Below are 11,459 nucleotides of genomic sequence, written 5' to 3' on the forward strand. Positions count from 1 at the left end.
TGGGGACAGAGTCCAAGCGTCCTTCCAGCCCTGGAAGAAGGCCACAGCCAAGCTTAATGCCTCCTCCCTGAGAGCACACAGCAGAGCTGGGGCTTGTGGCGGGATCCCACCCTGAATGTCCTGAAACACGTGGCCTCTGGAAGGTGCCCTCTCGGAGGAGCAGCCAAGTGGGGCTTTACCAGGGCACTGCCATTTGGCAAGAGCTCCCCGATGCCCCACCTGAACCCCTCCGTGAACAACCGGTAGCCATCACCACCTTGCTGCATTTTCTGCATGCCAAGGAGCAGTTGATGGTTGATGCCAGGCTGCCCCTTCTTCAAGGAAGCAGGAGTGGCAGGAGGAAGTCGGTGAAATGCCTCACAAATTCGATGCATGCTGAGCCGAATTCCTCGCTGCTGCCAGTCTGTGAGACGGAGCCATTGGCTGGAGATTGGAGGAGAGAGGGAACGTAGTGAGTCAGGCGCTGGATATGCAGTGTTTGGTCTCTAAACAGTGCAGGTAACACGGGCAATTGCACTCGGGTCATTCAACCTTTCCCCTGCTAAGCTTCTCCTTTCAGTTGCTTAGTAGTTTGCCAAGTGTAGCGCACGGGGCTGAAATTTTCAGTGCTCAGTATATTTGTCAGACTGAACTTAAAAAAAATTAATTGAAAATGTTTCCAGTTGTTCTCTGATAAAAAACTGTGAGAAACACTTCATTTTAACAGCTGCAAAAAAGAAAATTCAGGAGGGAAGTTGCACTGCTTCGCTGAGGAAGCAGGCCTTGAGTGCAGCAGGCGGGGTGGAAGGAAAACTCCCAGTTTACAAACCTCCCTTTTGCTGTTCTCACACAAGCAACCCCGCGTTTCGACGGAAGAGACCCCAAACCCCAAAGTCTCTGCCTTTGGGCAAATTCTATTCACACGCTCTCGGTCTCTGCTAACACCAGGCCCTGGGAGACTTATGGGGGTCTTGTGGGAAGGGAACTGCGGTCCGAGGGGGAAAGAAGGGGCCCTGTGGAGCCCCTGGCTGCTTCCCAGATGATGACCGAGCTGTAGCCCAGGGGCTGCTCATCGACTGCGTACCGGTGGTGCAGCTGGACCGAGCGCTCTCCGTCCCGGGGCTGCGGCAGCCGAGCAGGATTTGTTTTTTCTCAGCTATAGACACTATGAGAAAAGGCATGGGAAACACAACAATAAAAAAGCCCGACAGTAAAGCCGTCAGCTCATGACGATCAGTTTTAATTGCCCTACACACAAAGGAACTGACGGAGGGTTGCTGGGGCTGTCTGTCGCAGGTTAACGTCCCAGCGACCGATTTGGCAACTTCTTTTTTCAGAGCTCTCGGGCATCTCTTCTTGGGATTGGCGTGACCCGGCAAAGACGGCACCAGGAGACGCATATCCTCCTTTGGCGCGCGTGGAAGAGGGGAGAAGCAACTTGGATCCCAGCCACCTCGAGCGAAGGCTCCGTCAGCTTCCCGAGCTGTGAGTAGCATTCCAGCCCCTCTCTCGGTCAGAGGAGAAGGCCGCCCAGATCCTCCTTTCCCAACGCCCGGCGGCATCGCCGCCCGCTGCCCTCCCGCCTCACCGTGCTGAACCTTTTCAGGGAGCGGAGGGGTACCCATCCCTTCATCCTCCCCCCCGTAGGGCTTTCACGGGTGTCCTCCCCCCCACACCAGGCCCTTACAACCCGCCGCCCCGGTTTTCGTCCCCTAAAAGTAGGTCTTATGCAAGGCGATGGTGAGACGCCCTCCGCTCAGGGCTACCGTGGCGTTGCCGAGCCGAAGTGCCCCCCGAGGAGCACATTCGCCTCTGCCCGGACGCACGCCCACCCTCCTCTGCGGGAGTTACTCAGTCGTTACTCATTGCGCCGCCCAAGCGGACACACGCGTGGAGCGAGGCGACGGGCCATCGGCACGCTCATGGCCGAAAAATATTTCTGCCGTTATCCGGCCTGCTTCCTCTCGGCGGGGCCGGGGAGGGGAAGGCAGAGCACAGCGCGGCCCGCCTCCGCCACAGCCGCCCGCCTCTCCCCACACCGGCCCCGGGGCCGCAGCGCCCGAGCGGCAACCGGCGCCTGCGCCACCCGCCCTCCCGCCCGCCCTCACCTGCCGCCCCGCCCCGCCCCGCTGACGCCGCTCCACGTCCCGGCGGGCGAGCGGCGGCCGCCTATAAAGAGGGCGGCGGCGGCGGGCGGCTCCTCATGGAGCGCCGCGCATCGCCGCCGCTGTCTTCCCCGCGCTCCCGCCGCGACAACCGTCTCTCTCTCTCCTTTTTTTGTTTTTCTCCGCTCTCAACAGCCGCCCGCCCCGCGACCGCCGATGCGCGCTGTGGCGGTGATCGCCGCGCTGGCCGTGCTGGCAGGTGTGTGTGTGTGTGTGTGTGTGTGTGTGCGCGGGGACCGTGAGGTGAGGTGAGGTGGCGGGCGGGAAGGGGGGGGTCGCGCGCCGGCGGTCGCTTTGCCCCCTTGCCCACGGCGCCATTTTGTCTCACAGCGTGCCGGCTTGTCGCCGGGTCTTCCCCCAACGCTACGGAGCCGGAGCGGCGCGGGGACCCCGGCCAGCGGGAGCCCGAGGCCCGTGAGGGTGAGGCCGTGTCGGGTCCCGATTACGAGGAGGATGAGGAGTATGAGGAGACGCTGCCCGTCCACCAGTACATCGTGGACGACTTGATCCGAGGTGAGTCGGCTAGCCCGCCGGGGGCCGGGGCCGGGTGTGAGGTGGGCTCCTCAGCTCGGCGGGGCCGGGGGCTCTCCGGTGGCGGGCACCGACTTCTTTCTGACTTCTGTCTCTCGTGAGGCTGCTGCGCTCAGCTGGTAGAGTACGGAGCAAAAGAGTGCTTCTGCTCGAAACTGTTGCATTTAAAATAGGCTGACGGGGTTGAAAACTTGGGGTGAGTGCGACGGGGGTGTGTGGAAGCTGCAGGTGAGCTGACTGCCTGCTGTACTGCTCTCCTCCCAATAAACCTGACAGGAGGGCTGCGATGGGGTAGCTGCCACCTGCTTAGCATGGAAGCATCAGTGGGGTTTATGGGTGCTTGTTTGGCCTTAAAGGTGGGATTTATACACCTTGCCTCTCTTGCTCCAAGGATTTTCTGGGTGTTTTCTCATGGTGGCTTCTTTGGGTTGGAATTGACTAACATTTCGTGGGAAAGCAGACACTTAAACCCCCTTAAGAGGCTGAAGGAAAGTTTGTTAATCACCGTTCAGGCAATACTTCGCTGTCAATAGCTATTGTGTGATTTTTTTGTTATTTGTCCACTTGTTAAGCTGTGAGGAGATCTGAATAGCCCATCTGACAATGGGGATGGGAGGATTTTGTTGGTTCTGGCCTAAGTGCAGTTGTAATACAAGCCAGGTACCGGTGAGTGATTTGAACCTCTGTAGATGTTAGTAGGCTAGTGTTGTTGCCTTCTAGGGTGGACCTGGCTACTCTTTTTCTTCCTGTGGAAACACCCTGAGACTTCAATGAGACTGAAGGACCTCTTAGGTGAAGGGGCACCATGCTCCAGATGTTCAGTCTAGGGAACTTATGGACCCTTGCTGAAGTTTTTTATCAGCTGAAGACCCCCAGGGTAAACAGGAATGTCAGAGTTACTGAGCAGTTAGTCCTGTAAAACTACTGGCTTGGTGACTTAAGTGTTGTATAACTGCACAGAAACCAGAATTGTTACCAGACGTGGTTGGTTTGTAGACCAGCTCTTCTACTTGGCATGAGGTTTATCTGTGGAGCCTTCAAGCTGTTATGATTCAGCTGCGGATGGCTTTCCTGGCTCTGCAGCTTGCAGACAGGGACACGGAGATCAAACTGACACGCTGAGCCTTGAAGAGGGAAGAATGGAAACGGCCTCAGTTATGAAAGCGTGAACCTAAATAGCAAGTCGAACTGGACAGAATAGGGGCCTCGGCTGTCGGTAGTAAGCTCACACTTCTAGGGACAGGAAACCTTGCTGCAGGAACAGTGTTCCTCGTTTACATATTAATATAGTTTATACCATTTGAATCAGAGTTCTGGTTGCTGAAGGCATTTTTGCTTTTAAGTAACTTCAAGCCAGGCTTGTTGCTCTAGAAGTTAAAACAATCAGCTGTCTAGACAACAGTGAACTACACCTTGTTTCTTTGTGCAGGCTCTCGCCTTGTCACTAGAAATACAGGGTTATGAAGTAGTCAAATCCAGTTGTGTCCTGTTGTGGTGATCGCCTATATGTGTAGTGCTCTGGGTAAAATATTAATACTCCAAAAATAATGTTCATTGGGTCTGCAGAGCACAATAGAGAAATTGTAGAGTATTGTAAATAGCTCTGCTGTTCTTAAGACCTGTTCAAACTCACCTAGTTAACAGTTACTCCTGAATAGCACAGTGGTGCACTGAGAAGATTTGTTTTATGGCTAGCGTTAAAGGGATGGCTTTTTCAGAGAACCAGTGTTTTACCAACTTGCTCTAGAACCATGCTATTGCGCTTTGACACCTGCATGGAGCAGGCACGGAGCTTATGACCCTTAGTCAGTGACTGACTTCAGCTTGTTCTCCCCAGTGAAAGGAAGATGATTGCCCTTGCTTAAATCCAAAGGCTACTAAGTCAACAGCATTTGAAACCACACTCTTCTAGAGGTTTGTCTTAATTGAGATAATGAGGGGCAACAGTAAGCGGCAGAACAAATAACCTGACTCTTGCAAGCTATCCTGCCTTCGCTCCTTCGGTGCACTCGGCATTTCTCTCAAAGTAGGAGAACTGGAAACGAACTATCTTCTGCTGAAGACAGCACTGCAGGTTATTTGGGAGAAACAAGTATGCTAACTGGGATAGCAAGCCGTCTTGCCTCTGCAAGTGCCCAGGACTATCTAGCGAGTTATAATGCCTTTCATCACGGATGCAAATGGAGAGTTTAGAGCCATGGAGGCTGTTCGCCTTTTATCTGACTCTATATAACTGCTGGATGGCTTGGCTCAGTGTGAACTCGGTGTTCTTTACAGGTCTATGCTTGGGCCTGCACAGTTTCACTCAAGTATCTTAAGCTCTGAAATGCTGCAGTCCTTCAGCTCTGCTGTTCTTCATCTCTGGTGGCTCTCTCAGCTCATCTGCTCGTACTGCTTTTGGCCTGCATTGCACAGGACTTAATGGTGGCAGAGTTGTGCTTCACGAGCTTCTAAGCTTGCTGCCTTTGTGCTGGGTGTGACGTGCCCAGCCGCATGCTCACTTGCATCCTATGCTTCCTGGTCACAGATTCTCCTGCAGTGACCATCCCCCTACCCGTCACCAAATTCTGTAATTCAATTTTTGCAGAATCTAGCTTTTTAGCATTGCTAGACTGAGTCATCTTGTCCTTTTTTCAGTTGAACCTGTGGTTAAACCCAAGCCAACAAAGAGGGGGGGTGAGAAGAATGCTGGCAAATCAAGAAGGAAGAAAAACAAAGGGAAAAACAAAAAGAAAGGGACTCCTTGTGAATTGGAATACAAAAACTTTTGCATCCATGGTGAATGCATATACCTAGAACATCTCCAGATGGTGACCTGCAAGTAAGTTACTTGAACCTTGTGAGTTAGGTGTGATTGGCATGAGCCAGTGGCGTATGAGGGCTCAGAGAAAAATCAGTGTCAACTTGGCATAGATCCATCTCCTGCCATATTTTGACTGAGAATCTTTCTGCCATGTAAATTAAGTGATGATGGAATCTGAGATGCATAACAAGCCACTGAACTCATCAGTTGGTCATAAACTCAAACCAAAAGAATGAAAAGGCGTGTCTTCCTGGAACATCACGCCCAAACTAATCTCGACTTGTTGAAATGCTGACAAACCTTGTGCTAGAGCAGTGACTGCATTTCATGAACACGCTCTGAAGCGAGCATCTTGAGATTCATGGGAAACTCTGAAGATGTCTAAGTCAGGTTTGAATGTGTGTGGGTGTCCTTGGCTCCAGACAGCACCGGAGCTGATAAGAACTTGTGTTCATGTTTACTTGCAGGTGTCATCAGGATTTTTTTGGTGAGCGCTGTGGTGAACAGTTCATGAAGACTCAAAGGAAGAATGATGTGGCAGACTACTCGAAGACTGTGTTGGTAGTGGTAGCTGTCCTGCTCTCAAGCATCAGCTTCATTACTGTACTTATCATTGTGATAGTGCAGTAAGTATTATACTCTTTGGTGTCTGTCTAGCTTAAGCGTAAGCGGGTCTTGTGTCCAGGAGACCCAAAACGTGCATGCGTCATCTGAATTACCTGTGTGGAAGGCATCCAAAAGGGCTGAGTTTTTATCCCAGCTTGGATATCTCTTGAGGGTAGAACCAAGGTCTGAGGAGTTCCTAACTGACTTAAGTGTTCACTTACCCTGTCTCGCTATTGGCTATGGGCAGCCTGTGACCCTTACGTTTGGAAAAAAAGAGCCTTTCTGCTCTTGCTACAACCAGGATAGATAGAGTGGTGCAGAACATCAGCAGAAAGTGGAGGAGGAGCATTAATGCTGACACAGCAGAGCCTGCCCTAATCCTTGTGGAGAAGCCTGCAAGCAGTAATGTAACAGCCTCACGCTTGGTTATTATCCAACAACTGGGTACACAGCTGGAGGGAAGGAAAAGGTGCTCCAACTGTCCGTTTATTAATGGACGTTGCTGGGCTTAAATACTTAACACGGGGGAGGGAAGCAGATGGGGAAGTCAATGCTGTCAGTCCCAAGTACTGTGCTACTTGCTGTTAAGATGGAGGGAACAACCATTCCAGCCTAACCAACTGCTGACAGTTCAGCGTGGTGGGTAATCAGAATCTGGGGTCCTGTTGTGAATAAACTAGAAGAGCTTTTCTGGATATGTGTTTCAAGCCATGTGTCAAAGTATTCTTTGCACCTGCTAATAAGCAGTATGCAGCAGCTTGTGCTTGCCTGTGCCTTTGCTTCTTGCCTGTGTGTTTGCTGTGAGTTTGTGCTCAGGTTAGGTAATCAGCACAGGAAGCCAGACTCCAGTGTTTCCTGAGAATTGGAGCAGTCCTCCAGTTTGACACTGCAGCTCCACCACATTAGGGCTTGAGATATTGTAGGTGAAACTCAAAAGATCAGTCTAATTTTAGGTTCTGATGCAGTACATCAACTGAATTGGGTACGTGCTGTACTCTTTCCTGCAATTCAGGAAACAAGGTGTGCATTTGTTATTTCACAGTTGCTTCATATTTAGATCTGAACTTGAGGAATGCTGGGATGAACACTTGTTCTCTGAACACTGCCTCATTCCTTGCTGCTAGGAGAGATAACCAGTTCTGTAGTGCTGTAAGAGTAAATGATCATTGTTAGTTTCTGGAGTGAGCCATGGAATAAGATTGTACTTGTTTCGTGCTCTGAACTCTCATGAGCTTGAGGTTCATGAATCTGTACTTTAATCCAGACAAGGTAGATGGCCAGTTTGGATCAGTCACTAGAAAAGGCTGGATAAAGTGGGGGAAAATCAGTTAGTGGCTTGCTTACGATGTATTCAAGGGACACATCAAGGGGATGGGAACTTCAGATACTTGAAGTCTGCAGGGCTCTGCTGTGGAGAGGAGGAAGGCAGTCTGGTCCCTGCAGCCATTTGCTAAAGCCACCAGGAAATCTGTCCCCCAGGAAGCTTCCTGGCGCTTTGCGCAGTTCCATCCATAAACCCTCTTCATCTTGTTACCCAAATGGGCTTAAGCCAAGAAGCCCTGGCTCTGTGAGGCAAAACTGGCAGTGCCTAACTCAGGGGCTCCTTGACTTTATTGTCAGATACTGCTTGATGCTGAATGCTTAAAAACTGCCTTGCTTGAAAGTTCCTGCTGCTGAGGAATTGCCTGAGGATTCAAAGGACTCGAGTCTAAATGCTGCAGAGGATGTGGGGGCTGGAAACAACAGGATGTATGTCAAGGTTCAAAATGATCTCTAACATGCTGTAATTCCACAGGGTCAGGAAAAAGTGTCCTCAGTATGAAGAGAAAGAAGAAAGGAAAAAACTTCGACAAGAAAACAGAAATGGCCATGTTGGTGTGTAAATGGGGAGAAAGCAGGTATGAAAGCTGACTTGAAATGCCTTCCAGTCCTTCCAGACTGGAGTTACCCACGTGAGAATTGCATGCATGTTTTGCGAACCTAGTGTTTACTTTTAACACTTGAAGTGCGTTGAAACACATAGGTTACATGTGAATGACTGGCTTGGTTTCCTGCTTTCCCAAAACCACTCGAGTTGTGCTAGTTCTTTAACAGCTCTGTTAACTTTCTGGCTGCTGTCTTCAATAAGAAGTGAGGGTAGGAAGCTGTACTGAGATAAGTGGACTTGTGAAGAAAAAATCCTGAATACCTGGGCAGAGGCAGGTTTAGTGCAAGAAAGCATGGTAGACTTCCATCATGGAAGATGGTGCAGCAGCCAAGTGAATCATCACCCCTCATAAGAGAAGTACTGAGCATTTTCATGTCTTCTCTGCAAGGCATCGGGAAGTTTCTGGTGCTTAGAGGCTGTAAACCAAGACCAAGCTGCCAATTCTCTGAGCACCATGGTTAGCCTCTCAGTCAAGTTTCATATTGTCATAGCAACTGAGTGCTAAAGCTCCTTGGCCTAGGTGGATCACGCCTGGGAGAAACCTAGTGGATTTTAATGAGCAAGCAAGTTGGTTTCTTCTGAGCGGAAGTGTACCTAACAGCAGACTTGAGGACCCTTACTGAATAGGAGTTATACTGCAAGCTGAAGGAGGAAACCATAAAGGATAGTCCTGAGAAGTTCTGGCAGAACTCAGGATTTTTGCTTTGCCACATGTCAGCTATAGACCTTGTCCAGCTTTGTCCAGTGGCAATTGGAGTGTTTTGCCCAAAGCTTACTTGAAGCTGAAGAGTGTCTAGCAGAGTGTCCTCGGGTGTTTGCACATCCTTAACCTGCCTGCCTCAGGTGTAGGTTTGATGTGGTTCTAGCGCAGAGTGCTCGTGCCTTGGGTGGTGATTAATGTCCCTGGTCTGCCCCTTACAGAACAATTCTCATGTGGCCACTGCCAAGCTGCAGGGTACCTCTGGCTACCTGACACATCCACCTGGACACTGTGGGCTGGAGCTGTTGCCACTAAGCCCTGATTCATCAAGACAGAGGCTGCTGCAAGGAGATGTCAATACGCTACTTGCTGCTGAATTGCTTGCTGGGGAGGACAGTTACCACTACATCTTGGCACAGTGATATGGAATGAGCTGCTGCTGTGGGGTAGAGGACCTGCTATCAAGACCTGCTAGAGACTACTGCTACCGAGCCCCTTCTATCAGTCCTGGAGCTCCAGTCTCTGCTGTTGTGTGGATGGACTTTATTCTGTTAGCAAGTCTCCTTTGGCAGCTCTGTGACTCTAAGGGAGACAGCTTGTTGTAGCTTTCTGGAATGGATGCAGGGGAGAAAATTCCGTTCTCTCTCCCAAAGTGCAAAAGGGAAGAGCTCTGGATGGCTTCCCTCCCTAGACCTCAGTGGATGAAAAACCTAATTCTGCTGTCACTGTGCTCACTGTTGATATCAGCTTCAAAGAACTTCATCTCTAGTTCTGACTTGCAGGGCGTTGGTGACAGATCTTTGTCAGCCACACCTGGGTTCTGTTACTGTATGTGTGGAAAGTAATCCCTCTGAAATCAGTAGGACTTGTTGTGTGAGTGGAGCTATCCATTTGCGTGTGCGCTAGCCTGAGTTAGAATTAGTCTCCTCAGGATGCTGAGACAGTAAATGCAAGATCTGAAGCTCTGTATCTGAAGGAAAAGATCCATGCTCAAACAAGCTTATAAGCTTGGAACCATCTGTTAGAAACACAAAGCTACTTCTGTTACACAGATACTTGATGCTGCTTTAAGCAGCACTTAAAGTATAAAATGCTTCACATGAGATCCAGTCAGTTGAACTTGACTGAGAACCTGTTCCTGTGAAGAATTAAATTCATGCACTGACACTCTGCAAGCAGTGGTCTCTTGTGCTCTACCTTCGGTGCGAAGAACTCAACTTACCTCAAACTTTTCTGACCCAAGTGTCCTTGGTTTCTTGAACTGTCCATGCAGTCTTGAGCACAGAGTATTATTTGAGTTCAGTTTCTTCTTGGAAGAGTGAATGTGTTCTGTATAAACAGAGCAGAATTCTTCTGGTAGCAGAGAAACACCATTAATTGTCAAGTCATATCTGTAAATGTGTAAATATTTATTACTGTATTTAATATTTAATGTTTCCATAACAAACTTATTTATTTTATAATTAAACTTTTTACATAACCTAATCATGGTAAGATTTTTTTTTTCTTGCTCTTGGGAGTACATGTAAACACATGAAATTAGAGCTCGGTTTCTCCTCAAAGCAGGAATTTCAACACTTCAGAGCACGAAGTACGGCTGTGAAGAACTACAGCCATGTGTCAAGTATGAGCTTGGTGCTCTCACAAGAGTGCAAGTTGTTTGTAAACAAAATGTGCAAATGCAAGTACTTGTTTCTGTAGGAAGTCCACTTAATTCAACTACAAAGGAATCCTTCAGTTACTGGATTAGGGAGGGGCTAAGTGATCCATCTGGTTCGAAGCAAAATCTTAAACTGAAGTTTGAGCAAATGAGTGGCCCTTTGGACTGGACTAAAGAGCAGGGACTACCGGAGAGGGGAGAGCCTTTAATCTCTGTGCGGTCAGAGAGAAGTTGGACAGCGGCTTGAAACTTGCTCTTAAATAAATGAGGAAAAGCAGAATAGCCTCAGGTCAGTGACTCCCTAAACAGAAAGGAAGCCTTGGTCTCCACAGTCTACCTTGAATTCATTTTCCTCCCCAGGTAGTTGTTAGTTGAATTGTGTGCTGATGTTCCCTCTAAACATGTCTAGCAGTGAGTGGGGGTCTAAGTTGAGAGTTGCCTGAAAAAATGAGCATCAAGGCAGTGTTTGGCTTTAAAACCACAGTTATAAAGCAGATGATTGAGAACCTTGTGTTGAGGCCCTTTTTGCGAAAGCATATTCAAGAGGTGTCACTGGCTGTGGCTTAGCTTGAAGCAGGGGAGAAAAAAAAAAACCCAAACAAAATGCACAACCAATTTTAATTAGGACCCAAGTTGTGTACCCAGTGTAGTAGAGTGTAGTCCTGTCCAGAGTGGCTGAGATGAATTTGCCTTGGCCTCCTGACTTTGCAAGTAGTTCTCAGACTTTGAAAGCAGCTTGTATGGTATGTAGCTGAGGTACAGGTAAATGTATTGCAACATCTCTTGGGAAGATTGCAAGACTTCATTCCGGGGAACTTGCTTCATTACCAGAGTAAACAGCACTTCTCCAAGCGGCTTTTCCACAGACATTTGCTATTAGAGCTCTGGCAAGGAAAGCTGTTTCTGTCAGTCATGCCAAGCTTTTTGCTTTGGAGTAAACAAGCCCAATCTCAGTGGTAACCAAGCTATAGCTTAGTGAGACTGGGGATGGATTACATCTCCCATTGGAAAGTTGTGAGAGGCTTCTTCCAGAAACGCTTATTTCTCTAGTCTTCTTCCTGGAATAACTATCAGCTTTTCTACTTGAT

The 11,459-nt window shown here is 49.1% G+C and overlaps 1 protein-coding gene across 1 annotated transcript; it reads left to right on the plus strand.

Annotated features, from left to right (window-relative positions):
- Positions 1-2,172: 2,172 nt before the first annotated feature.
- Positions 2,173-10,186, plus strand: AREG (amphiregulin). Its single transcript, XM_075029381.1, has 6 exons — positions 2,173-2,343; positions 2,475-2,657; positions 5,313-5,496; positions 5,946-6,104; positions 7,880-7,982; positions 8,933-10,186. Exons 1-5 carry the CDS (start codon positions 2,301-2,303, stop codon positions 7,965-7,967), a joined length of 657 nt encoding a protein of 218 aa, XP_074885482.1. The 5' UTR covers positions 2,173-2,300; the 3' UTR covers positions 7,968-7,982; positions 8,933-10,186.
- The last annotated feature ends 1,273 nt before the right edge of the window (positions 10,187-11,459 follow it).

Source organism: Buteo buteo, chromosome 1 (genome assembly GCF_964188355.1).
Source record: "Buteo buteo chromosome 1, bButBut1.hap1.1, whole genome shotgun sequence".
Taxonomy (NCBI): domain Eukaryota; kingdom Metazoa; phylum Chordata; class Aves; order Accipitriformes; family Accipitridae; genus Buteo; species Buteo buteo.

Coding starts and splice junctions, on each gene's coding strand:
- AREG (XM_075029381.1), top strand. CDS start 2,301: ATGCGCGCTGTGGCGGTGATCGCCGCGCTGGCCGTGCTGGCAG. Junction 2,658..5,312: donor CGTGGACGACTTGATCCGAG/GTGAGTCGGCTA, acceptor TCCTTTTTTCAG/TTGAACCTGTGGTTAAACCC. Junction 5,497..5,945: donor CTCCAGATGGTGACCTGCAA/GTAAGTTACTTG, acceptor GTTTACTTGCAG/GTGTCATCAGGATTTTTTTG.